General features: G+C 38.7%; 1 protein-coding gene and 1 pseudogene across 1 annotated transcript; one reads left to right on the top strand and one right to left on the bottom strand.

Annotated features, from left to right (window-relative positions):
- Positions 1–5410: 5410 nt before the first annotated feature.
- LOC138009899 (uncharacterized) lies at positions 5411–21352 on the top strand. Its single transcript, XM_068856889.1, has 7 exons — positions 5411–5591; positions 18343–18429; positions 19027–19164; positions 19366–19512; positions 20042–20185; positions 20718–20835; positions 21313–21352. The coding sequence occupies exons 1-7, from the start codon at positions 5411–5413 to the stop codon at positions 21350–21352; spliced, it is 855 nt and encodes a 284-aa protein (XP_068712990.1).
- Positions 21353–26876: 5524 nt separating this feature from the next.
- The window catches only part of LOC138009900 (uncharacterized), an 822-nt pseudogene continuing 671 nt past the window's right edge, over positions 26877–27027 (bottom strand).

Raw genomic sequence — 27027 nt, forward strand, 5'->3', positions numbered from 1 at the left:
CTGTTGATAAAATGTCAGTCTAAAGAATGATATCAAATTATTTCTACAACAATTGTATATAGGCCCCTGTACATAGCAAATACTTCTTTTTTAATTTTCTCCCCTGAATCTACACATCACCTTTGAGAACCTATTTTTAAAAAGAATGTTTGATTTGCAGAAAACACTATTTGGTCCTTATTTCTTTTATGTCATCCACAGAAGGGGGCTCGTCTGAAACAGAAAGTGAGTGATTGAATAGCAAACAATGAATTGAAGTTAATTTTTCTTTGCAAATCACATTTTTTAGGGGAAGTGTCTTCGATATGTGCAGATTCAGATGAGAAAGTAAAGAAAAATTAGGTTTATTGGTTTTACAGTGGGGATAAGCTTTGGGGTTGAAGGACCAAATTGTTATTGTAATCTTAATTCTAAAGTGCTCAACAATAATATCAAAGTTTGTTTATTTGTAAAATTTCTGTTTTATCTAGAACAGACATGCATCTGTGTTACTGTTATTGACTTTTCAATTAAGGAAATCATTGTACATTATACCTGAATTTTCATATGATCGATGACGAATCCTCCCCAATAATCCCCTTCTCTTAAATTATGTTTTTTTGCTTCCATCAGGCACCATTCAAGTAGTGCATCATTCCAGCCATTCTGCTCTGCATCTCGATTTTTGTACATCCTGAAGTAAGAATGAAATGCACATTAGGTTGTTAGTTGTAGATTGAACATTGCTTCAAAACAGTAGCACTAGGTACTAGATTACATAATCACCTCACTTTTGGTGATTGATTTTTATGCTTTTCTGGTACTGAATCACAAGCATTGTCAAATTGTCTTTAATTTTGTTTGCTATCTATGACTTGTGTGTGTTTTTCATCACATAGTGAAATATGTTTACACTTTAGATACTGTGCACTAAATCGGGGCATAAAAGAGCTTAATCTTACTTGATTGTTTTGTTGCTTGGCAGTGTAATTAACTGTCAAAATGCGTCAAGTACATATGGATTCTTGCAGTATAAATGTATACATAGTCCAATTATTAAAATTGTTATCACACTCTGTTTACTTATTCATTTGTATTAAAGAGGTTGATACTGCTTGAGATCACAAGTTCTGAAATGACCAAAGTTACATAATAGTTACAAGTAAACAATCATTATCGTGTTAGAGCAGTTTTCAACTGAGTGTTGTAAAAACGAAGCCAAAGTAATTTCTCTGGACTATCACAACAGATGTAAACTGCACAATCCGCCAATCAGAACTTGAAGCAAATACATGTAACCTGTGTCAAGCGTGGGAAAACGCAGGTGTCCAAGCATGATAAATGTTGGTTTGTCTTCCCATTGGTTGAGAACATGGCGCGAACTTCTTAAACAAATCATAGAGTCAAGTAAGGCAAAACCAAAGCAAACGTGAAGGTACTTTTGACACTCAATTGAAATTCCGCTCCACAGTATGTAACGAACGTACAGTATTACTATATTAAGAGCTTAATAGATATTTAGCATTCTATTTGAAGGGTGAAACATCTAGGATAAAGAGGAAAATACCATTTTATTACTATTTCCCTGATTATTGATGTTTTGAGAAGTTGAGAGTTACATTTGTAGATCAGTAATTAAAAGATTGTTTTCAATTAACTGGGAGTATTTGGATTCAAATGCTATATGTTTTGGTAAATGGAAGGGAGGACATGGATACTTACTTTGGATGCCACCAGTGGCCGTTCTTGGACGTAGTCTGCAGGATCTTACTTTGCTGTTCCCAAAGGCATGCCATTTCATCAGGGATATCTTCTTTTGATGAATCCTTAAACATGCTCATAAGATCAGGATGGTCGCCCTCGTCAACCTCTATAGGTTCGCTGTTGAATTTCTCTTTGCCAATAGTTTTCCCTCAGTTCCGCATTTCTTCTCTTTCGTTGCTCTTCCCTTATTTCTTCAAGCAACTCCTCCCTCGAAAGAAACCGCTTGTTGTGTTGAGGTTTAATGGACACCCTCTTTGAACGGTTCCTTTGGCTTTGGGAGTTAACAGTTTTTAACCTCCCACAATTTCTGCAATTTTCTCCAGAATTGCTAAGGACTTGACAGGATCCTGAATATACTCTTGTCTTTGGCCGCATTGCTGGGTCTGAAAGGTCGGTTAGTTGACCAACTGGGTAATGGGAAAGGCTGGTAATGGATTGATCTTCTTCAGGAATAAATCCAAGGCAGATAGAGAAGCTGTTCAAGTATTGCAGGATCACTGAGATTTCCTCTGCTAGTGGTGCACCTTTTGTCTCGTCAATTCTTAGTACTGAACCCAAATCAATCACACAACCATGGGATTTGATCTTGTAAATCGGCCTAGAGGAGGGGTTATGGGGTAGTTCCACCAGCATTTCCAAGCTCAAACGCTCACCTCTAAATTCTGTTTTTTCTCTTCGGAAGAAGGAGAAACGGTATACACTATCAGCTTCTCCCGTCCACCCTTGGGGCAATGACTCATCGTCCAGCTGTAGAGCCTTCTCTTCTACTTTTACTGCAGCAGTGAGGCTTAAAGTCGCCCTCGTTAAATTTAAATACGCACTTTGACGAGCATTTCGTGGGCCCGGTTTACAAACGGTATTTTATTTCCCATACAAAGTCGCAGCTCGGTACGGCTGCCTGTACCGCTTGCACTCAAAGGTCATCTTCCCACTAGTAATTAATTATTACACGCTCTCTAGTAACACGAACGTGGGCTGCCTATGCTGTAACCCAATACCGCTTGCAATCAAAGGTCATCTTCCCACTAGTAATTAATTATTACACGCTCTCTAGTGACGCAAACCTGGGCTGCCTATGGTTTGGCGCGAACATTTATCATTCTACATAGTAGCTCAGTCTTCCAGCGGACAACGCAGATGCGAGCGGCCCACCCTTCCTCCCGAAAATTGCGTGGGTCGTGTCACCAGCTACTCCTAAGCCAAACAGCTTGGCTCAGACCGCTGATCAATATTTTTCCCCATATATTATTATTTAATAGAATACTGTTCGTAATAAGAACTGTTAGATGACAGCCGCCAAGTGCGACAAACTCAGGAGACGATAAGGCATGTTCAAGATGAATAAAAACATTGTCTGAAATAAAATATTTCTCTTTTCTTTGTTATTGTGAGCCTTCGTATAATATGGAAATGCCGTTTAACTAAAAGCATTCGCTTCTTTTTGCGTTACATAAACAGTAGTTTGAGGCTGGCATGAAGCCACTTGAATTCGTTTGTTTTAGCATCAAGCGAGGGTCTTCGTTTTGTAGTTTGAAGGGGGCATTTCTTCAAAACGAACACCCTCTCGATTTTATTGCTTTAGCGTGAAATAAAGCTTTTTAGCGAGGGTCTTCGTTTTGTAGTTTGAAGGGGGTATTTCTACAAAACGAAGACCCTATCGATTTTACTGTTTTAGCGCCGAACAATGCGTTTCAGCACGTTTTAGGTGTTCGGTCTTCGGTCTTCGTTTTGTAGACACCCCGTTTGAAGCTGATGCACAAGTTGCGTATTTGAAAAAAAAATCAGCTGATTGATGTAGTTCTCAGTGAAGATTCGAATCTGTTGGTATTTGGCTGTTCCGAGGTACATTTCTTTATGGTTACAAATGGATCTGTGCTTAATCTTGAAATTTAAGCTTGATTTTTCACAATATGAATATTAAAGCTTATTTAATTTATTTATTTTCTTATTTATTTATTTATTTATCTGCATAGGGATTTTATACAGTTTATCTTGTATTTTCATGATCCAGGCTCTTTATAAAGTACATCTACATGACCAACCAAAATGTCTCAATATGTGTATAATTGCTGCACACAATGTAAAGTTTCAGATGTCGGATTCGAAGAGGTACAGGTAATAATCATTCTCATGAAAAATTAGACCTTGGTGCCAAGTAGGATGCCAGCATTATAAAAAGTCACTAATTTGTTGATATCATTGTGTTCAAATTAATGTTCAAATTAAAATCCAACTCTTAAATCATTGGAAGTTGCTCTATTAGAAGTATGAAATGGAAAGCCTTGTTTCTTAAGTGTATGGAAATGAGAATTTCTCCTGCATCAAATAAAAAAATTCAAGTGGGATACTTTATTTTCTTTGATTAAACTTCAAGAAAACTGATTTTGCAAAATGTGCATACATCAATAGATATTATCATTATTCTTTTCTTGTCTACTACAGGGTCCAGAAAAAATATGGGGATACAGACCATTGCTTCGTTTGGAATGTGATGATGAACCGGTAATTTAAAATTGACCGGTTTATGTAAATACAGCAAAAAATACATACCTATTGCCAATCAGCAATATAAACAGTGAAATGGTTAAGTCGCAATCAGGCCAAAGTGTCACATATCGTTTGCGCTTACCTCGGTTTCTGCTGCTTGAAGGGACTAGTAATATTGCTACTTCCCCCTGGTTGCCTGGGTGGGATGCTTGTCCATCACAGGGTTTTCACCCAGCATTTACACCTGGGTGCATTTGTACAGTAGACACTATGAGAGTTGGGCTAGAATCCAGGCTGCTTGATCTGGAGTCCAGCACACCCCACACCTTGCACAGTAAAGAAATAAATGCTAATTCTAAATTGCATGTCATATTCTTCCATGTCCACAGATGACACAGTTGAGGATCCTGATTATGTCCAGCCAGACATACACAAAGACTCCTGCAGTAGCATAACAACTCGCTCTTAACATGTACAAATTGCTATCAGAGCATGACGAGCTTCATGCGATTCTGAAATTCCCAGCAGGGCATGGTATCTAATTTCCGGTCTCGGTTGCTAATAACATTAAAACATCTGTCATTACCAGGTAATTTGTGGTAATGCAGTTTTCAACGATGTCACTGCTTTAACCGCAGATGGAAAGCAGCTATCTTGAACATATATGGAGAGTGACGTGTTAAAGTAGTTTGGTCTGAGAGGATGGCGGCAAACGATCATTCACCGCCGTATTCTCTTCGGCTCAGTCGACTTTTCGGGCCTTCCTTTTGTCTGTCGAAACACTGGTATGCTGTATCGAGTGAGTGGCCGCGAGATTTCAGTGCAGGGGCCCTGCTTAAAGATGAGATGATGGAAGTTTCCATCTACGAGTTGGTCGATTACAATGGCGCTCGAGGGCTTCCGAGTTTTTTTGGGTCGACTTGGAAGAAGGACATGGTCATTGTGTCGACACTTTTCGGGATTTTGGTCAGAACATTAAGGAAGAGTACTCAAAATGATAAGAAAGTATTGTTCTCAATCGAATTTAAAGCCACCAAAGACGTGATCAGTGCCCTTCCGATCGAACAATTGGCGCCAATGTGCCTGATACTCCTCCATCAAAGAATGGCTCATCATGCAGCTCATCATGTTTGAGAGGATCTAAAACCTTGAAAAGGTGTCAATGGGACCCCGTGTAAAAATGAGGCGAACCGAAGCTGTCGCCAAGAAATGCGTGGATGAGGTTCAGGACCGGCTTACTTCAATCGGAACTCTTCTGGGAAAGGCGTTTGGTTATGGGTTCCTTTACTGCGACCAAGGCAGAAAAGATTACATCAAAGATGTAATATCGACTGCCTTAAACACCGTCGCCCAAAAGCAAGGTGCAAGGAAAGCGATACAGAACATGTTGCACGACGCGCTGAATTAACGATTCAGCTGTTCGCAATCGTGAAGCTGTCCACAATGATCCCAAACCGATCGTAGCAAACGCTTCTGAATTTTCTGAACATTGGTCGCACCGGGGTAAGTGTTTTTCTTTTCTCTCATTTATTGCCTATTTATCCTTTGGTTACTGTTGGTGATGATAATAATAATTTCATTCTTATGTTGTACTTGGATTGTGGGGGGGGGGGGGGGGGAGAGGAGAGGGGAATGAAAAATGAGAGGAGGTGGTGGTTATGATTAAATGATAGCAAAAGATGGAAAAAGAACAAATCAAGTCAAATCAAGGGTTTCCAAAAAATAAAACAGTTTCATTTGAACTTGAATTAAATCAGGTTAATGTTCTAGGCTCATTCAGTCTTATCTATTTTCATCTCTTTTTCTTAGGAATCTACTGATATGGCTCTCCTCCTAACTACCAATTACACGAGAGCCCAGAAAGAGCTTGCCTTTTCTGTTACAAGAAATCTCTTCCAGCTGGAGCCCCTTGCTGCAGAACTTCCAGGCTATGGGATCATCCGGAACATTGCTTTGATCTGGCAAATACAACAAAGCCGTTTGCATAAAAAAATCAGGAGTGTGTGAGTTCAACCTTAAACTTGAATGATGGGCGACCTCTTGCAGGTATGACACAAGACAAAGTTTTTCTTTCCTGGTCAAATGCATGAGGCACAGGAATTCCAATGAAACTTGTCTTATTAGCAAGTTATTGTGAGGCAGATTTTAATTTTTTTCTACCATATGACATATCATGGTAATTAGGAGATCTTCTTGATTCACTCAGTTCATGAGGATGAATGAACCAGAAATGGTATTTTATTGATAAATTTCTTACAGTATACAACTGCATGCAGGCAAGAGACATTCTTTCCAAAGGAGCATCCATTGCCATGCCCCATAGGCCAGTTCGAATGGCAATATTCACAATATTCACATGTAATGATTCAAATAATTAAATGGTTGTCTTCAACGTAGTTTGGTGATATTTCAGCATTATGATCGTTTGTGTAACAACACCTTGTGTTGACCTCATTATTTTTATTTCACTTTCAGTGACTGTTTGTTCTTCCTAGAGCAGCAGAGGAGCTTGGTCTATTTAGGCTGCAACTCTGTGAGAAACTGGTTTTTTTTCCTGGTGCTCATTAGGAACAAAATCTCAGAATAATAATTACTGTTACCTGTTCTAATTTTCACCTAACAAGTTATAAGCTAAAAGAAATTTATATTAATATCTACATGTGATAATTTTATTATTGTAAATGTGCGTGGGTGTATAAACACAACAATGCAGGTCCCCAACAGGGCCTGTAACAACAGAGGTAACACTGCTGTCTCAGTCCCCCCAATAGGTATGTTTCTTAATGCAAAAGCTTAGTTTACAACAAGAACATTTTCTTTCTAGAACTGAATTTCTCCAAGCCATCTGTTTGAAGTACATGTATTTATATGTTGTTAGGTTTGTTCCTTCTGAAACAACAGAGAGGCTTGGTCTCTTTAGGCTGCAGCTCTGTGAGAGTTGATCTCCAGGTGTTTCAGTGGAAATAAAAAAAAAATTTAAGACTAATGTAATGTACTCTCAATTTTGCTTGGACCCTGAAACAACAGATAAGCTTGGTCTCTTTAGGCTGCAGCTCTGTGAGAGTTTCTCTCCAGGTGTTTCAGTGGAAGTAAAACAAAGATAAGACCAATGTAATGTACTCTCAATTTTGCTTGGACCCTGAAACAACAGAGAAGCTTGGTCTCTTTAGACTGCAGCTCTGTGAGAGTTGATCTCCAGGTGTTTCAGTGGAAAAAAAAAAAAATTAAGACTAATGTAATGTACTCTCAATTTTTCTTGGACCCTGAAACAACAGAGCAGCTTGGTCTCTTTAGGCTGCAGCTCTGTGAGAGTTTCTCTCCAGGTGTTTCAGTGCAAATAAAACAAGTATAAGACTAATGTAATGTACTCTCAATTTTGAATGGACCCTGAAACAACAGAGAAGCTTGGTCTCTTTAGGCTGCAGCTCTGTGAGAGTTGATCTCCAGGTGTTTCAGTGGAAGTAAAACAAAGATAAGACTAATGTAATGTACTCTAAATTTTGCGTGGACCCTGAAACAACAGAGAAGCTTGGTCTCTTTAGGCTGCAGCTCTGTGAGAGTTGATCTCCAGGTGTTTCAGTGGAAATAAAACAAATATAAGACTAATGTAATGTACTCTCAATTTTGGTTGGACCCTGAAACAACAGAGAAGCTTGGTCTCTTTAGGCTGCAGCTCTGTGAGAGTTGATCTCCAGGTGTTTCAGTGGAAATAAAACAAATATAAGACTAATGTAATGTACTCTCAATTTTGGTTGGACCCTGAAACAACAGAGAAGCTTGGTCTCTTTAGGCTGCAGCTCTGTGAGAGTTGATCTCCAGGTGTTTCAGTGGAAATAAAACAAATATAAGACTAATGTAATGTACTCTAAATTTTGCTTGGACCCTGAAACAACAGAGAAGCTTGGTCTCTTTAGGCTGCAGCTCTGTGAGAGTTTCTCTCCAGGTGTTTCAGTGGAAATAAAACAAATATAAGACTATTGTAATGTACTCTCAATTTTGGTTGGACCCTGAAACAACAGAGAAGCTTGGTCTCTTTAGGCTGCAGCTCTGTGAGAGTTGATCTCCAGGTGTTTCAGTGGAAATAAAACAAATATAAGACTAATGTAATGTACTCTAAATTTTGCTTGGACCCTGAAACAACAGAGAAGCTTGGTCTCTTTAGGCTGCAGCTCTGTGAGAGTTTCTCTCCAGGTGTTTCAGTGGAAATAAAACAAATATAAGACTATTGTAATGTACTCTCAATTTTGCTTGGACCCTGAAACAACAGAGCAGCTTGGTCTCTTTAGGCTGCAGCTCTGTAAGAGTTTCTCTCCAGGTGTTTCGAGGGGAAATAAAACAAATATCAGACTAATATAACGTACTTTCAATTTTGCTTGAACCCTGAAACAGAGAAAATTGGTCTTTTAGTCAGCAACTCTGAGAGTTTCTCTTCTTGCGTTTCAGTTTAAAACGTGATACAAAATTATCCTGTGAGCAATGAAGAAGACTTCTAAAATTTCAAGTAACTGATTCCTTTTTAGTTCTCTTTCAGCAAGACAGCAGGGAAGCAGATGGTCTTTTTAGGCTGCAGCTCTGTGAGAGTTTTTCTCCAGGTGTTTCAAAACTTAGAGAAACAAAAATTACTGTAGGGAACCTCACAACCAATAATTAGACATGAGATTTCAGTCTCTAACTAACCACAACCTCTCCATTTGGGTTCTTTATCCCGAAATGTATAGCTTTGTGAAGCTTATTGCTTTCTAAATTCTCTACATTAGAAATACAACGATGAACTTGATGTGATGGAAGGTGACTGTCAATCAAAAGTTATTTTACATTTCGTTAAGAAAGTTACTTGCATCGAATTTAATAAACCAACAGGTTTCTCCAGTGGATGATTTTTAAAATGGACTTTTCCACATGGGCAGTCTCCAGTGCTTGCTCTCTTTCACTGTGTTGAGGTGGGCACTTCCTATTTTCTTTAACAGGTGACTGAAAAAATCCCAGTTCAACATTTGTGAATGTAAAGTGGCACCATTTTGCTTCAGGAAAAAATACATTGTAACATTAAGCTAAGTATTATATAAAAATAGAACTTCAAGAAGTCGCAAAACTTTGATATTTTTGTTTCTTTGGTTTTGAACGGCTGCCCTCGAGCATTCTTGCCCGTGTTCGTGCTGCGTGGGTAACCTACGTGGTAAATAATTAAACACCTTTTGCTTGAGTCCTTCTGTAAATAGCGCGACCTAACACTCGTTACTTTACACTACTCGCATGGTTAATATCGGTTAATTACCTTGCTCGTCGAAAGACAAAACTACCCTATCGCTCTTACGCGTTTCGAAAGTCGTGCTGTTAATGCTGAGAACGCTTACTTAATGTCTGGTGATTGTTTAAGCCTGGTTTTCACCGACACGAGCACAATCATAAGCATATAATAGACTTAAACAAAGAGCACAAAGAAATCATTTGATGACAAATAGTAAGAACAGAAAAAGCAGGACGTTCGAAACGCTTAATTTGCTTCTTTAAACGGAGCTTTTATTATTAAATTAAATGGTAGTACCCTTAATGAAAGTAAAGTGAAGCCATGAAGCTAAGATAAAGTGAAGCTACGATCCTCGCAGTTATGTTCTATATGTGATTCATTTCTTATATCATTTCGTTCGTTAATGAAAATACTTACCAGGAACACAGGGATTGTGTGCAGAGTTAGGGATTGTGTGCTTTCGTGCCTTGCACGGTCTTTTAGAAGTCGAAGATGCACTTGAGGAGCTTGTTTACCCCCAAGAGAGAACTGAATAATTTTAGGTGCCTCATGTCCAGGATGCCTTGACTCAAAGTGGTTTTTCGTGGGCCTTCCTTGTAATTAACAACATATCCTCGAAGCAATTTCTTATCTCTCGCTCCGTGTCTGGTTTTGGATTGAACTTTGGTGTGTAGGCTTGGAACCGGAACCGCATTATAAGCAGTCACTTTGACAAAAAAGTGATAACACTTACATAGCTTTGACTTGTGAAGTATTTAAGACAAATTCGTCAATTTTAGCTATCTTATGTATTTGAATGTACCGGAAATTAAGTGCATGGGCCAATTTGGAAGGTGATTTTTTACGATTTGTCGAGTTTGCTGTTGAGTGTGCAGACGTATAACTTGTGTGAGTTTCATTCTTCCACGCGTCTCCTCAGCAGTTTTAATTTATTGCGAGCGGTGTCGTGTAGCATTACGCGGGCCGTTTGGGTTTTTCTTTCATGTTTCTGATTAATATCATTCCAGTTGAATGTCCGGAATATCCGCTGTTTGCAAATTTTCTAAAATGTTGTAAGTAGTTCAATTGTCGCAGTTTCTGCATTTTTGTTTTTTGTATCTGATTGTTTTATGTTGACAACCAACTTCACAAGGAACTGTGAGTTTTTCTGGCTGTTTGCGCGAGCTATTATCATGATCTAGCGAAATTGAAAATAAAGCCTTTACGCATTTCTTCGATCAAATATGCCATGGATAGTTCAGGGGTTTAGTCAGCGCTAAGAAGACGTTTTACGCTGTGTTTCTTCACCAAACGTGACAATATCTAGGTTTCGATGTCATATAAGAATTCCAAGAATCTGATTTTTCACACTTCTCTGGGTTACGGAGGTAAAAGTTGATGACAATTTACCTCAACAAAAAGTGCGGTCTCCTGCTGATGTTTTGCTGTAGAATAGCAAAACATCGGCAGGGGTCCACGATTTCAGAATCGCATGAAGCTCGTCGTGGTGATTGTGACGAATTGGACCAAAATCCCATATCCTGGGTGGTGCCAAGTTTCCCTGTGATGACGTTGCAATTTGTAAAAGTAAAATACAGTTGTATGGGTATGGAGAAAGTGTGCTAACTGGACTGATAGACTACAGTGACTGTTTACAACATGATGAACTTCCGACAACAATTTCTTGGAATTCATCTTGCCAGATTCAGCTTCAAGATGGCAATGAATATATGGTGTTTTGAAAATGGACTAAAACCATTAATAAACTGGATGAGGTTTCCCATATTTCAGAAACCAATTCCAGCTCCTCTGAAAAGTCAGTGAAATTTGTCAATGAATATAGTACTGACGAAAATGGCAGCTCTGATGATGTGGAAAGTGACAGTACACTCATCTACTACACTTTACCCTTCAAAGTTATTGGGGTAGCCCATTCAACAAAAACACAAGACCGTTGCACGAAGCTTTGACGAAAATGAAAGTTGGAGAGACAGTTTCAGCTATGTTAAAACCTGAACCAGAGAATGAGTTTGACGGGGAAGCCATAGGAGTCCATTTAGACTACGGAAATGGACCATGTTTTATTGCTTACTTTCCACGGGAACTAATACATACATACATACTTTATTGAGACTCCCTTCAACAGGGCTTTTCAGTCACAATGTTAAAAAAAGAAAACTTATTTACGGTAATTTAATTAAAATCAAATTATATTCAAAATCATACAAAATATATCCAAAGTTACTTCGTATAGAACATATTATTAAAAAATGTCCGCTTAAAAATATCAATCTCTTTAGTATTCTTGATGTTGTCAGGTAGCCCATTCCATTCCCGTGGACCGCGAAAATAAAATGCCCTTTGTCTCATCGACAATCTACATCGGAGGATCACAAAATTATTACATCCCCTTGTGTTCCTGTTGTCAACTGCTGAACGCGTAACAAAATATTTCCCTAAATAGTCTGGAGCTAAACCATTTACACATTTATATCCTAAAACTAAATCATTAAATAAAACCTTCTCCGTAACATCTAACCATCTAAGAGATCTCCGCCCCTGAGAGATATGGTCAAATTTCCTTAAGCCTAATACAACTCTGGCAGCAATTTTTTTTCTTTTCTAAGAGGTGTTTAATTCTATTTATCTGTACTAACTGGTTCATGCAACTAGAGGCTGTTTTAGTGGTGTGTACATCATAGTTAAGATTTTGATCAACATATACCCCGAGATCCTTAGCAAACGAAAAAACTGGTGAGATAGTTTCACCCAACAGAGATAAGGAGATATAAGGTAGCCTCTTAAGACGTTGTGCTGAGCGAAAAACCACTAATTTTGTTTTTTTCAGGGTTTATAAGTAAAGAATTCTCTGCACACCATCTACTGATGTTCCTAAGATCTTGATTTACGGCGGCCATAGCACTAGATGAGTCTGATACGGGAAATTTAAAGTGCAATTGACTATCATCAACATACGCAGTGGCTTGACTGTGGGTAACAGCACTGATTAAATCATTAATGTAGATAGTAAAAAGCACAGGACCCAAAGTTGACCCCTGGGGTATTCCGTTTGTTAAAGGTAGCAATTCCGAGACTGAATATTCATATCGTACTCTCTGATATCTACTGGATAGATACCTACTAAACCAGGAAGCTGCAGAAGTTTTGAGATCCAGTTTCCGTAGTTTCCTTAATAACAGGTTATGATTAAGGCTGTCAAAAGCTTTTGACATATCAAGCAGGACTAGAAATGACACTGCTTTTTCATCAATTGCTTTCAAGATGTTATCTCTAACATTTATGAGGGCAGTTTCTGTCGAATGCATTTTCCTGTTGCCACTTTGATAAGTCGACAGTTTATCATGTTTGTCAAAAATTCCACAAACTGCTTGTCTGCCAGGCTCTCACTTACTTTCGATAGGATGGGTAACAATGAAATCGGCCTGTTTTTGGCTGGTTCTTCTGGGTTTCCTTCTTTGGGTACAGGTATCACCTCAGCAATTTTCCATGCTTTAGGAAAAGCAACCAAATTAAACGAATTATTAACCAGTCTAGAAATCACAGAACCGTACTTGTATTCTGGCGCTTTGTTGGCAGGTCAACTCTTAATAACAGACTTGACGTCAATTTCTTTTACCTCTTGAAACTCAAATTCTTCTGTTTCAGCATGCAGGCCAGTGTCAATACTTTCTTCCCTAAGACCACAATCTTTATCTTTATGCAAACCGTGTTCCCTTGTTATGAAATTCGCTTTTTTGGCAGTAAGTTCTCCTACTGAAGTAAAATACTTATGAAGTGCTTGGACGTTTAGCAATACCACGAGACATACATCGAGTTAAGATCTTCCAAGTAGTGTTTGTATTACCTCTACTGTTAGCTATTTCGTTTCTTACATAGATTTTTTCTGCAAGCCTCAGTTCGCGTTTCACTTCTTGTCGGAAGACGCGATATCCGTTGCAGCATAGTTTGTCATTTGTCTGAATGGCTTTCTTGTGCCAAAGGTCTCTGGTCTTCATTAGCTGCTTAATTTCTGGTGTTACGAACGGATTAGAGCGGGACTTGATCTTTATACTTTTGATGGGCGCGTGCGGATCCAGCACGTCCAAGAAGAGAGAATTGAATGTTTCCACTTGGGAATCAATGTCATCAAAGAAGTATACCATGTGCCACGGAACAAGAGAGAGATCGTCGCAAAAGCTATCGGGTGCGTACCCAGAATAGCTTCTTGTAGTGACGTATTTGGCTTTGGCTTTAGGGCGATTTATCCTCAATGTAACTTCAACTAAGTTGTGATCACATAATCACATAATCATAAACAAGGACATAATCAAGTATTTACATCCTTTACTTAGAACCAGACAAATTACACAAGTCAAGGTTGAGGATATAAGGTTAGGAAAACTTCATTTTTGGACTGTACATAAAAATATCTATCACTAGGATAGGTAAGTGGGAACCTTTTGTTGTGCGAGCTAGTTTAAGTGTACGCTAGATAAAAGGAAAACAAAACAAATGGTTATAACATTTCGATGACATACAGTGTAGAATGGTATGACAACATGTTAGGGTAACATGACCATTTTTTCACCAAACGTTTTTATAATTTGTTATGGAATATGACTTAAAGAATAACCGAAATCGGTTTTGTAGAAATGACAAATTGAAGAGGAGATTTTTATCTCTTAAATTAAAAATTGTATGGAAAAAGTTAGAGATTTATTTTCAATGGAACACACTAAAAATTAAAGTGTAATGTTACGAACGCAAAAATGTAAAATTACACCTTGTAACTGTGTAAACTATTACACCAAAAAAATCTTCTAAAATTACTCTATATGTAGGGTATTTTTACACCTTGTTACTGTGTAAACTATTACACCAAAATAATCTTCTAAAATTACTCTAAATGTAGGGTATTTTTACTCTTTTTAAAGGAGAAGAGTTTATGGGTATTATCAAGGATAAAATTACACAGTTGGAAGTGTACTTTTACACCAATTTTAATAGTAAAAGGCCGATTAATCTAAACCATGTTAGATCGGTTTTTTGAACTCATACAGTTGTGGGCTTATAAATAGCTATTCATCAATATGATATACTGGGCCGAACAAACTGTCCTCAGGGCTTATTTATTTGTACGTAGTTCTCATTGCAGTCTGGCTCAATTTGTTACACTCTCCAGTTTAAGTATGAATATATCAACGTTTCGAAGACATTCGAAGATGTATCTCTCGTGTCATTTTCTGAGTCGCTTTCTCCCTCTTAACTGGGCGAATGTTCCGGATCATCCGAATCATCATGAGAAATAATTTCGTTCTCTTTTCCTTCATCCGTTTCCTTAATAAGTTCGGGATGGTTGCGGGAAAAATGAGATTCAAAACTTGAAAAGAGTTTGTAAGTCTTGCTGTACCCAGGTCTACCACAAGTGACGAGAAAATTTGGGTCGTGCGAATGCCGACTACGAATGTGAGCCAGTACCGGTAGTTTTTTTAAGGTCCTAAAAATCTGGTTCGTAACAAGCATAGATGTCAGCTGCACGGTGAAATTCAAAAGGTTTGTTTCCGGTTACAAATGTCACTTTGAGCCATGTGATTGGCTGCGGTATTTACGTCTTCTGACAAAAATTTCCGGTCAAAAAGGCGACATAATTCTCCGTCAATCAAGATGCATTATTGAACAGCGATAAAGAAACTTGATGACCCTCTTTGTACTCCTTTTCATTCGGCCAGTCTTTGGAGAAGGTTTTGAATATTTGGAGGTCCTGTTTCTTGCGTTATTTTAAATTCAATGGCTGCTCATGGATCCTCAGATGTTAAACTATGGACAGGAGAGGAAGTACAGTGTAGGCGAATGGCTTACCAGTTTAGGCGCCACGTACAACGAATATGCTGAATCCTTTCGTGGTGAGTAAACTGTGTTCGTTACTTCTATTGTTAAGTTTTGAAGGTCATGATGTCCTCATCGTTCTGTGGTGCGTATTGTAATCGATCCAAGTGTTTTTGGATCGACTGCAATTCGCACCAAAGGACGATGTATTAAAATACATAAAAAAATACAAGCTGTTTTTCGTTACGTTGAAAACGAAAGAATTGTTGCAGTGTTTTGACGTTCCTTAGATTTGAGACACAAATGGAAGGCACTGTTAGCTCGTTATGTCACCCAAATCAAGACCTTGGGTCCCGGCGACGGTCAGTTAGAATACTTCTCCCGGAAAATGATATGCCGGCGCGCAGAATAGGTGAAATCTACCTAACTTCATAAACATAATGTTGAGGTATTCGTTCGTTGGCGAGGCGACCGCAACTTCCCGCCTTAAAATTTAATATAAATATATGTTTCTTTCATGCATGGAAATTGTTGAGGAATTCTTTGCTTGGCCTCTTGGAAAGCGGAGTTATACCGGTAGTGATTTGGGAGCATAACTTATTCGTAATGTTGGACCAAAATTGAAGATTGTAAGGAAAATTGATTTCCTCGTGCGACAACAGCGCCAGGTAAGTGTAAAGGACTGGTACTACCCATGACTCACCAGGGGCGTGATATTACAAAAATGGCGGCTGTTTTTTACTGAGATATATTCAGAGGAAGTCATGCGTGTCACGAAGTGAAAACATTCGTGAAAGGCTAAATAGAAGAGAACTTCATGAGTAACCCATTGCTGAACCCAGACTATGAAGTGTTGGCCAACCTATAGCCCAGATAACTTTATCTCTGTTTATTATTCCATTGGTTTAATTGGTGTACTTTGTATACTTTTGCAATAATAATATTCTTGTTTCATTCTTAGTTCGCTTGTTCCGGTTCGGTTTCGTTTTCCAATCGGTTTTTTTCCCAGTCGGTCACCACACAGGCTAAATATAAAGTGTTGTTCAGTGGAATTGGACTGATTTTATTCAAATCGGCTCTTTGATTCAGGAAAGCAATGAATTTGAGGATAAATAAATTAATAGAGCTGTGCAAGGTTAGATTACAATTCAGCACAAATATCCCTTGAATATTTTAGTGTAAGGTCTCCATTTGTTCTTACTGATGAAGATACACCTATTTATTCCTCAGCAACATAGTGCGGCCAGCCAGTCAACTACAGACAACCACTAGCAACACTTCAGTCTGAAGCGAAAGACAGTTGACAGGTAAGAACTGTTCACTCCACATTGTTTTCCTGTCCTTATTAGGCTAGTACGGCTATGGCAACAGTTTTTCCTTTGTTTGAATTGTTTAAGTGGAGTTTACCCTTTTTTTCTGTAAGTTTAAGTCAAATCTGAACTTCCTACAGTTGTATCTCATAAATTTTATGAAGATGCTCAAGATTTGGGTTGTTTTAGGGGTAATTTAGTTGTTATAGTGTACTATGTAGTATAATTTCCATCTGAACTGGCGGGTGGCGCACCTCATACAGTTCGATGTAACTTGTTAAGTAGATCTAACCATTCAGTTAACTTAGTTGTTATAGTGTACAGTGCATAAAATAGCCAAAGTGACCCCTCTCTTTAAGTCGGGGGCAACGGATCAAATTGAAAATTACCGTCCAATATCCGTGCTACCAATCGTGGCAAAGATATTTGAAAAAGAAGTTCACAATCAGTTATATAATCACTCGATGGATAACAATCTCCTACTCTCTTCTCAGCATGGTTTTTTTTGTTTTCAAGGAAAGATCAACGCAAACAGCCTTGATAAACGTTATTGATGAGTGGTTGTCCAACATTGACAATAGACAAATTACAGCAGTTGTATTCCTCAATCTTGCAAAGGCCTTCGATACAGCAAGTAGTAGTAGTAGTAGTAGTAGTAGTAGTAGTAGTTTATTTATCCACATTTCACGGATGTGACTCGTTTTAACGTGAACGTGCCAGATTGACATAAATACAGTACATATCAAGATGAGTAATGATTATAATAAATTAAAAAAATTTAAATATACAATATATTATAGTAGTTATAAAAGCACAGCATCCTGGTGAGAAAACTCCTTGGACTTCATTTAGACTGGTTTATTTCATATCTTGAGAATCGACAACAGCAAGTATTTTTCAACGGTGTGCTCTCTTTGATCGAACACATCCTATCAGGGGCTCCCCAAGGCTCGGCCCTGGGGCCTTTAATTTTCTTGGTCTACATAAATGACCTCCCTTCTTGTATCTCTCACTCCACTGTTAACATGCTCGCTGACGACACTGCCTTTTATTACTTCTCTAATAATGCTAACGAGATCCTAAGAAGGTTTAATGATGACCTGGAAAGTATATCCAGATGGATCAAATTGAGCGAACTAGCTTTAAACCCCAAGAAGTGTGAGTACATGGTCATTGGTTCACCACAGAGGCTAAATTATGTTCAATTTGGCACATTAATGCTAAATGGGGTCGCAATAAAGAGAGTAGAGACCTTCAAATACCTTGGAATTATTTGAAAGAAAGCTTGTTGTCTATTTATTATCAAGGAAAAGGTTCTTCAGAAAAGGGTTTGATCCTGAACTCCCGTGAGAAATCTATTTTCTTGCGTATGGTTAATTTTGACACGGATTGGGTTTCTTGTTTTTACGCACTCAATGAAATAGGAAGGGTTTTTGCCTCTAATTGCAAACATGTTAATTATTTCAGTAAAATTTTTCGATGGGAAAGGTTTTTGTCTGATTTTACGGCCTTTGTGGATTCATCGCGTTGTGTAATATTCGAGCTTAACAAATTTTCACTCGTGGGTTGGTTGAGATGTGATACGCGAGCAGTTTTCCTAAAGATGAGAGGACTTTTTAGTCGTGTTCTTTCTGGCAAATGATTAATCGATATCCATAGTTTTTAACGTCACAAAACGATTTGTTTTGTCACTCTAGTGTAAATAAGATATTTGTCAATTTACGCCTTTGTGACCATTTCCTTCAACAGTTCATCAGATGACGATGAAACTGGCATTAACATTGTTTTTGTTTGGAGCAGTGGTTGTGATGGGGAAACCAGCTCAAAATGATGAAGGTATCAGCACTTTGAACATTTTATATTTTCTGTCTTTAGACTTTTTGTTTTTTCAGCTGTAAATCACGGATCAAAGAAAACGCCTTCGTACAAACTGTATTTTATGCTCATTCTATTAAAAATAAATAATAAACAAAGAACAAAAAGATACAGATTCGGCAGATCATATTTTTTTTAACCACGAGAAGGAGTCGAATCTAATAATTAGAAGAGAATAATGAATTGGTGCTTGGCGGGTGGTCACGTGGCTTTACAACGTATTTCCATTGGATGCCTTTGGAAGGCACTTACCTTAGCGAATCCACCCTCTGAAAGGAAAACAAATTTTAATAGAAATGGGTGAAAACTGAATCATTAACTCTTCCTACTAATTCTGCATTTTCCCAGTACACTAACGGCCGGTTTAGTCTTGCTTTTACAGATTTGGAGCTCCTTTAAGATGAAACACGTACACATACAGAGCCTCGTATTTTTTTGTTTTTTGTTTTTTTTTTAATAGGGTCCTTGAAAGTCTCCTTAGAACTAAGTAGTATTAAATGCTTTGCAATATTTTCGTTACCAATGAATACTGAATTTTTTTTTTTCATGTGCTGCTAGATCGGTGTGATGTTGAAAACTTAGTTGACTGTGGATGGCTGGGAATAAATCAAGGCACTTGCGAAGCGAGAAGCTGCTGTTGGAATCCCAATGTCCCAAGTGGTTTCCCGTGGTGCCACAAGGCGAAGGATGCACCACGTAGGATTTTTTCTTTTATTTTCTGCTTCAAAGCGCACTTTAGATTCGAAGCCAATTATATCTGTGTAGTCTAAAAGCCAACATGCGCTGCGTGTCTAGACCCTTAGAAGTGGAAACACGTTAGTGGCTTGGCGAGAGTTATGCACAGCCACTGCTTCATCAGTATTTTTTTAATCGTTGCGATGTATTATTTGCTTTAAGCGCCCACTTGTATCGTTGACCCCACGAAAAGAAAAACTGACTGTGGATGGCTCGGAATCAATCAACATCAGTGTGAGGCAAGAGGATGCTGTTGGCAAGCAAATTCTCCAGGAGATGAACCGTGGTGCTATCTTAAGGACTTTGACAGTAAGTTTCCAATCAGTTGAGAGCAATAGAGCGATTTTTAATTGGACATCGAAATTGGTTTGCGTTTTCTTTGGTTTTGCATTGCTTCGCTCTGTGAATGTTTAGCTAAACTCGCACCACTTTTTTCAACCAATGGGAAGAAAAACCAAAAGTAACGGCCACTAGCAGCACGCTTTTCTCAAACCTTAACCTTGGTACATTATTTTCTGTGAAGAGAGCGAGTGCAGTAAGAAGCTGAAAAACTTGTGTGTCAGTGGTTAACGCACAAGTTTTATGACCCGAACAGCGAGGATAACATTGTTTCCCCAGGGTATCAGGTTGAGTTGGATTAACCACCCAGGGGACAGGGAGATGTGTTTAAGATAGAGAGGGCCTTGAAATCGATGGAATCAGCTGAGCATATACCACTTGATCAGAGAAACGGTTCCAGTGTTTAGCAAGACATTTGGTGGTAATTAACATACAAAAACTGCCAAACCTTTGCCTGACTAAATGTGATTCCTTCCGTCACGCATTGTTTGTTTTACAGTTCCACCCTATGCAATGTGTCCTGTTGGTCCTTCTCAGCGCAATGACCGTGGTAAGGTAGGGACAACAAAAGACCAATGTCTGGCAGACTCCTGTTGTTGGGACGACACCATCCAAAACACCCCTTACTGTTTTCATCAGCCAGGTGAGGTGCATGAATGGGTGAAATAGCTTAATTGGAAGGCACAATAGTATGTTTCTCGTATTGGCCAATGTTGTACTCCAAAGATCTCTTTATAAAGGAACTATTCAATAACTATTATTATTATTATTATATGACTAGCTCCGCTAGCGGACAAGATGAACCAAATCCCGCGCTGTGATTGGCTATCTGAGTGGGCAAGATCAGATGCAGCTGTCTGAATCGACATAAGAGAAAACCGTTACCATGGCTTCCAAATTCTTTAATGTCTTAAGTATTCGAGTTATCATAGGGAGATTATCTGCATTCACCGGGTAATCAACACTGATTTGAAGTACTCGAGTTCCAATTGGAAAAAGTATATATATTTTAACAGCATATCAAACTAGACATACAGTATTAATGACTTTAGAAACTTTCCCTGGCTATGCTTCGGAATGACAGGCTAGAGTTCTCGACATGTAAAATAAAACAATATCATAATGTTGAGTGTTATCGTCGAGTTTTTTATCGTACCAAATGTTGTTCTACTTAGAGGTACCACCTCCTCATGGTTGTTACATCTACCATGGCGTTTCTAGAGATGCAAGTACGTGCGTGATCCCGGTCAAAAACGGGCCTATGGTTTGTGTGGCGGGAAAAACGGGCCTATGGTTTGTGTGGCGGGATGTTGTACTGCTGCTACGATAGTACCCCAGGTAATGAAGACCTTTTATTCTGTACTAACAATACACCTCGTCCAATTGAAACTGAGATCACGCATAAAGATAATTATCAAGATACAATGAAATTATAGTGTACTCTACCAATTAAATAATCTAAATGATTGTTCCTTGATTATTTAAGCCATAATTATAGCGGGGCTCCAGGCAGAAGAAGCCGCCTGGGGCAGAGCCCCATACTCAAGAGGATATGTTCAACCTTTTTTCGTTTGGTTGTCAGGTGATTGACCGAGCGTACGTCCTTCCTTTTTGTGGGGCTATTGACTAAAACGCTTCCTTAGCAACCATTGTCTTTCTGTAGTTAAGAGCCACTCCCCTTAAGCAGTAATGAAAAGAAATTAAGCCTGCAGATCAAATACATGATTTTCAAGTATTCACATTCAAGTGAACCATCCTTTTTTTTTTCAGGAATGAAGTCTTTTTTACTCATCTCCTCAACAAGTCGTGAATATGTTTTTCTTTGCAGGAAAAAAATGATCCTCAAACAGGACCTACCGTCAGAACTACAAGTGCAGACTATCATATGTCTCTTGATGATAGAATATTAGGCTAGAATTAACGTCTGTTTAAATGGAATTATACACATATATATTCTAAAAGTATGTAGGGGAAATAAAAGTTCAATCTGGAATGAAAAGTACTGCGTTCTTTCTTCTCGTGAGAGGTGAAACAGGGAGAGAGGGGGAGGGGGTGGGAGGTTATTTAGATTGGGCTGGCTAGATTGATGGAAAACATTGGCATTATTTTCTTGAGCTAACAGTAGTTTTATGGACTATTTTTAACCGGAAGTATCTTCTTTTTTCTTTCAACCTGAAAGCTGTCCAATTAGAAAACGTTTATTGTACATGGGATAAAAACGAAAAAAAGACGATAGGCATGATGCTAACATTGGAAAAGGTTTCCCGTCAAAAGAACAATTTAAGCAAGGAAATTATAAAAACAAAATTCGTGCATGTAACAAATCTATATAGTGCTTCAAATTGCAAAAGCAAAACGATCTCTCAAACGGTTTAAAAACGTGTTGTAATGCTTCGTTGTTCCTAAAAACACTGTAATAAAGACATAAAATCTTCATGTGGGTGGTTTGGGACTCTGATTAGTGATTCAGATAACACTTATGTGCCCGCCATTTCTTGTGTAAACCTTTGACTCACTCGGACACTAAGAGTCACTTTTTTGAGCGATCACGAATTTGCGATGAGCACTAAAATTCCCAGTCCTTTATTAAAGGTCATCGTTATATCGCAAAAGTAACTAATCGATGATCAATGACATCCATTAGTTATCGATGGGTAATAAATGAGTAAATAACTGATTTCCATTTGCTCGCCGGACACAGGCTATCATTTCATATACCTGCTGGTCAAGGAACGCGTCCGCAATAAAGCGAGCTGAAAACATTTTTTGCATCTCTGAGAAAAAATGGCTGGCGAAACCCGTTTGCAAGCGAAATTGACCGATGGCAGAAATAGAAGCTTTAGTGGAAGAGTTGTTGATCCTGGAGTTTTTAATGAAACCATTATTGTACTCGGGCTTGCTGGTCCATAAAATGATTATAACCAACTCGGTGCTACGCGCCTCGTTGGTTATCTTTCATTTCATATCCAGCGCGCCATCGTAGAATAATTGCTAAATATACCTCAGAAGAATGATGAAGAGAAATAGTTTAAAAGAGCTCCCAAAACCTCTCTTAAACAAAAGAAAAGGAGCAGAGTTCGAAAAAAGCCTGCTTATTTAAAGCGTATGAATCGACCCTTAACATTGGCGGAGAGAAAAATTAAACAAGATACCAAACAAGGATGCCTGGACATGACACAGGTCAAGAAGCAGCACCAGGGGTCGGCGAAGCAGCACAAGTTCGCATCGTCACAGAAACGGTAAACCTTCGCGCACAACCACTCATCATTTCGGACGAAGCAAACAACACGAGTAAGGCATGGCAGGAATGGCTTGAAGGAATAGACAGAGTGTTTCGGTATTGTAGGATTACAAAGCACTTCGACAAGAAAGATGCCCGTTTAATTTTGAAGTTGGAATGGAAATTGTTCGATTGGAGATGAATCCAGAAGTCCAGGTGCAGAAAAAGACGTGTACGTGAAACTGCGAACCAAACGTAATAAGCATTTCACACCAAAGAAGAATAAACATCATGTGAGATATTTATTTTTGAAGACAAACCCTTTTATTGGCGAAACCACGAGTGCGTACACAGCAAGACTTCCAGAGAAAGCGAACGCGTGCAAGTTTGGAGCTACCTACGAGGAACATCGCGCAGAATGCCTATTGTTTTAAGGACATTTACTTACTGTACGGCAAAAATTATAGATCTGTAATATTATCGATGAAGCGTAAACTGAGTGACTCTCATTGGTCCAAGTCTGCGCGCGCTGTGCTCCGTTGGGAGTACCGCTTAGCTCATCAATTTTTCAGGGCGGAGCTTAAAGACAAAGGCCACATGAGCTACTGTTCATTCTATTGTTTCCTAATGTCGCAACTTTGCAGTATGGCTGAATAAGAGCGCACCGCAAGCGAAAATATTAACGTTCAATATTATAACAATATTATAACAGTGAATAGACTTGTTTCGCCTGAATCTGGAGTACCTTATGATCCAAAAAGCTAGCGCGCGCGTGCCTTCTCTTTGTTGCGAAAAAAAAAGAGAAACTTTAACTAGAACATTTTGCTAAGAAACGTAAGAAAGCTGCAAGCTATGGCGCCGTTTTTAAGAACAATAACATGACTTTTGCTCGAGTATGCTAATTTGGGTAGTCGGGTCTACATGAAACGCCACTGGCGCTTTTCGATCATGCGGCTTTCCTTTGTTCCATGATTTGTCATTATAAAATCCACAGTAACCTACAGATGCAGTATAAACACTTTTAGCTGAGAGTGACAAACGAAAAGACTATATGGAGAAACGTTCTCGCCCGCGTCAAGGATTTTACAAGTCCATTGAGACGCCTTCGATTCCCCGTGGCCGTAAATGTGAAAGATAACCTGAAGTTCTTGGCACCTTCGAAGCTGAGCGCATCATGGCCAAAAAGATTCTTAACGGCAGACCTTACTACATGGTCAATTGGCATGGATACTGTGCCAGCCAAAACACCTGGGAGCCGAAAGATCACCTGCCGGCAGACTTAGTAGAAGCCTTCGAGAACCCTGATCCTGATCCGGTTCGCGTAGAAGAGGCACGAGAAAGAATTGGTTTCGTATTTGAAAGAGGAATGAAAGTTTCTCTCGAATACGAAGAATCAATCGAAATAAGATACGACGTAGTGCGTTACCTGTTTCCCAACCTGCCTGCCGATTTCAGAGCTACGCCGATTAACATTCAAGATCAGGACCTTCAGAGAGCTGGACTTGAAACCTACACAGAGCGCACTATCAACGCCAATGGAAGCCGATGCCGTGTAATTCAGGTGACTTTCCGTCTGTTGCTCTCAAAGTCTCCTGCGTTCTTTCAACATGGACAGAAGGTTTCCCGTCCGATCGAGCGTCTGCGCATTGTATTCAGAAAAAGCTACCATGCAGTTTCTCAATGAAGGAAATGGAAGAAAACGGAAGAAAAACAACGGCTTCACCAAATCGCCCCCGCCTCCCCCTATTCCCTGAACCCTTGTTTTGCCTAAATAGGCGATATCCAGTATGAAGAGACAAGAAAAAACTAAACACAGTACACGAGAAACTAACCCTCCCCTCCTCCCCAAGGCGATCCTCGTATTAGTCGATATGTCTGTCTAGCGTTCTTGCTGTCGTAGCCATGCGCGTTAAGCGTCAAAATGGCGTGGATGCCAGTACACACACAACGGTTTCATTTGTTTTCGTGGAAACTTTCGACAATGTAAAAGTAACTAAACGTGAAAAGAATTGCACAAACAATTAGGTAAGTAACCAATGTCTTATTTTATCAAGTAACCCAACCTCATCGACCTATCCCACCAATTACGTCGGTAAAAGCAAACAAGCATCCTTCAGTCAAGGCTCGTCAAGGCTATATAATTTTTCAACTTCTAAGATGTTTCTTGTTTCAAACATATCTAATGTATTTTGAAATTAAGCTTATGTCGTTCCTTGTTTCTATAAAGAGTTTCTGCCTTCTAAATTCAATTTGATTTGTATCTTGTGCTTAAGTCTACTATCTTATTTTAGCTTAAGCTTAAATCTTGTACTCTGAAGTCAAACAAACAATAATTTCTTGTTTCAAAGCAGATTTGCTGTACTCTGAAGTCAAACAAACAATAATTTCTTGTTTTCAAAACAGATTTTCTGTACTCTGAAGTCAAACAATTGAAGATGCAAGTGGAAAACCTTCCTAAGTGACTGGGCATGTTGAAATCAAACAATAACAATGAGTAATGAATCAAATGTTTTCTTTTAAATATGATTTATTACAAGTTAGCTACCGATCAAAATGGGCAGTAAATAATAGTCTCCATGTATAGTAATAGCATATTTCTATGATATATATTTTTTGTCCATTTTCCAAGCACTCAATCCATTGTCTGAAGTTTTATTTGTTGTACAGACCTTATCCTGTAATTCATTAATTTCATCATCACTAAGCTTGTCTCTGTTGAGGAGTTCTAAGATCTCCTTACTTTGTAATCACCCCCCAAGAAGAACTGCAGTTTTACTTTCTTTCCATTCATTACAATAAATCCATCATCAATCAGCTTATTGACAGTTTCTGTCACATTTTCCAGACCAGTTCTCATGTTGTTGTAATCTTCAGACGTTTTTAGTACAGCAATAGTGTGGTTGCCTGTAAAAACAACAAGAGGCCAAGTTGGTTGAAAGGTTTAACTTTATACTAGTCTTGGTACTTTCCAACATTTTCAGTAGAATCAAACTGTTGGCAGTTAGGCTTGTAGTTAGAAAATTTAGAAATAGTTAACTCAAGTGCACTGCACCTGCACTAGAGAGTACATTTTGACATTCATCCAAGATAGAAAATGAACAAACAAATAAATTGCTGGAATGGAACATTCTTGCACCATCGCCAGATAATTTCACTTTTACTGTTGGGCTTTGGTCTTCTGGTTGGTTGGACTTCCTTAGCTGGAACAAAATGGAAAAGATAAAAAAAATTTGCTAACCAAGCTATGTGCTAAAAGTAGACAGTTTGTTAGCTGTGGTGCCCAAAAACTACCACACTATGTAATCATAACCTATTAATATAATTATTATGTTTTACTTACATGTTCTTCAATTTGTTGTTTCAGTAGATCTTCAAATGGTCACTCAGCTCCAGGCTGGTCCCCTGGTGTTTTCCTAATGTTCCACCTGGAGTCTATGGTGGCTTGACATCCCTCTACCAAGTAGGATCTAAGCAGTGTCTGGTCCTGCTCGGACAGCTCATGGTAAGCCTCTCATGAAATTGAAAACTTGTCCATGATGTATAGTATTGTCCTGATTTTCTCCTTTTCAGCTGAGGGCAACTTCTCATACGCATGCTTTTTCTTCTCTGAAAAGGAATAGAAATTATGACAATATGATGATATTATATATTACCGTTTTGAAATGTTTAACGATCAAGTGGCTAAACTTTTAAATGTTATGTTACTGGGTGGTCTTGATAGACAGGTCTCCCTACCTTTGCAACTCTCTCCTTGCTTTGAATGGTCTTCATTCTGTATGGCAGGTAGTGGTATACTGATAGGGACGTTTTCTTTGTCAGGATCATCTGCCAAGAAAGTGACAACATCACGGTCATCCCTTGCTCTTCTAGTGAATTTTTCTTGTACAATATACTGCTTTTGTAAGTATAGTTACCTGTTAACTTGATTTCATGGCTCTGTCCAGTTTTGTCCCGAGGCATCAAGGACTCAGGCATTAGTCCATAAGTTTCGATACGATGCTAAGTATACAACTGCATGTAGCTTATGTTCTTAGGTCATGTCATAATTTGTATGAAGGTGTTCCCTTGGTAACCTTTTGGTTAACAATAGTTGAAACACTTGATTAAAGTTAACTTACTGAATTTGTGTCAAATGTCTGTATTGCTGCCTCTTTCCTACTTCCGTAAAATCATTTCCAGAGTGGGATAGTCTCTGGCGCATCTTGTGGTACAAATCGGCCGCCTTTTCCTCCACGCTTGCGCGAAGATTGTTGTTATCTTGCATA

Source organism: Montipora foliosa, chromosome 7 (assembly GCF_036669935.1).
Source record: "Montipora foliosa isolate CH-2021 chromosome 7, ASM3666993v2, whole genome shotgun sequence".
NCBI lineage: Eukaryota > Metazoa > Cnidaria > Anthozoa > Scleractinia > Acroporidae > Montipora > Montipora foliosa.

What these genes read in the sequence shown, in the direction of transcription:
- LOC138009899 (XM_068856889.1), top strand. Translation starts at nt 5,411, where the DNA reads ATGAGGCGAACCGAAGCTGTCGCCAAGAAATGCGTGGATGAGGTTCAG. An exon ending in CACCGTCGCCCAAAAGCAAG is followed by an intron (nt 5,592 to 18,342) that starts GTGCAAGGAAAG and finishes TTCCTTCAACAG; the next exon opens with TTCATCAGATGACGATGAAA. An exon ending in TTACTGTTTTCATCAGCCAG is followed by an intron (nt 20,186 to 20,717) that starts GTGAGGTGCATG and finishes TGTTCTACTTAG; the next exon opens with AGGTACCACCTCCTCATGGT.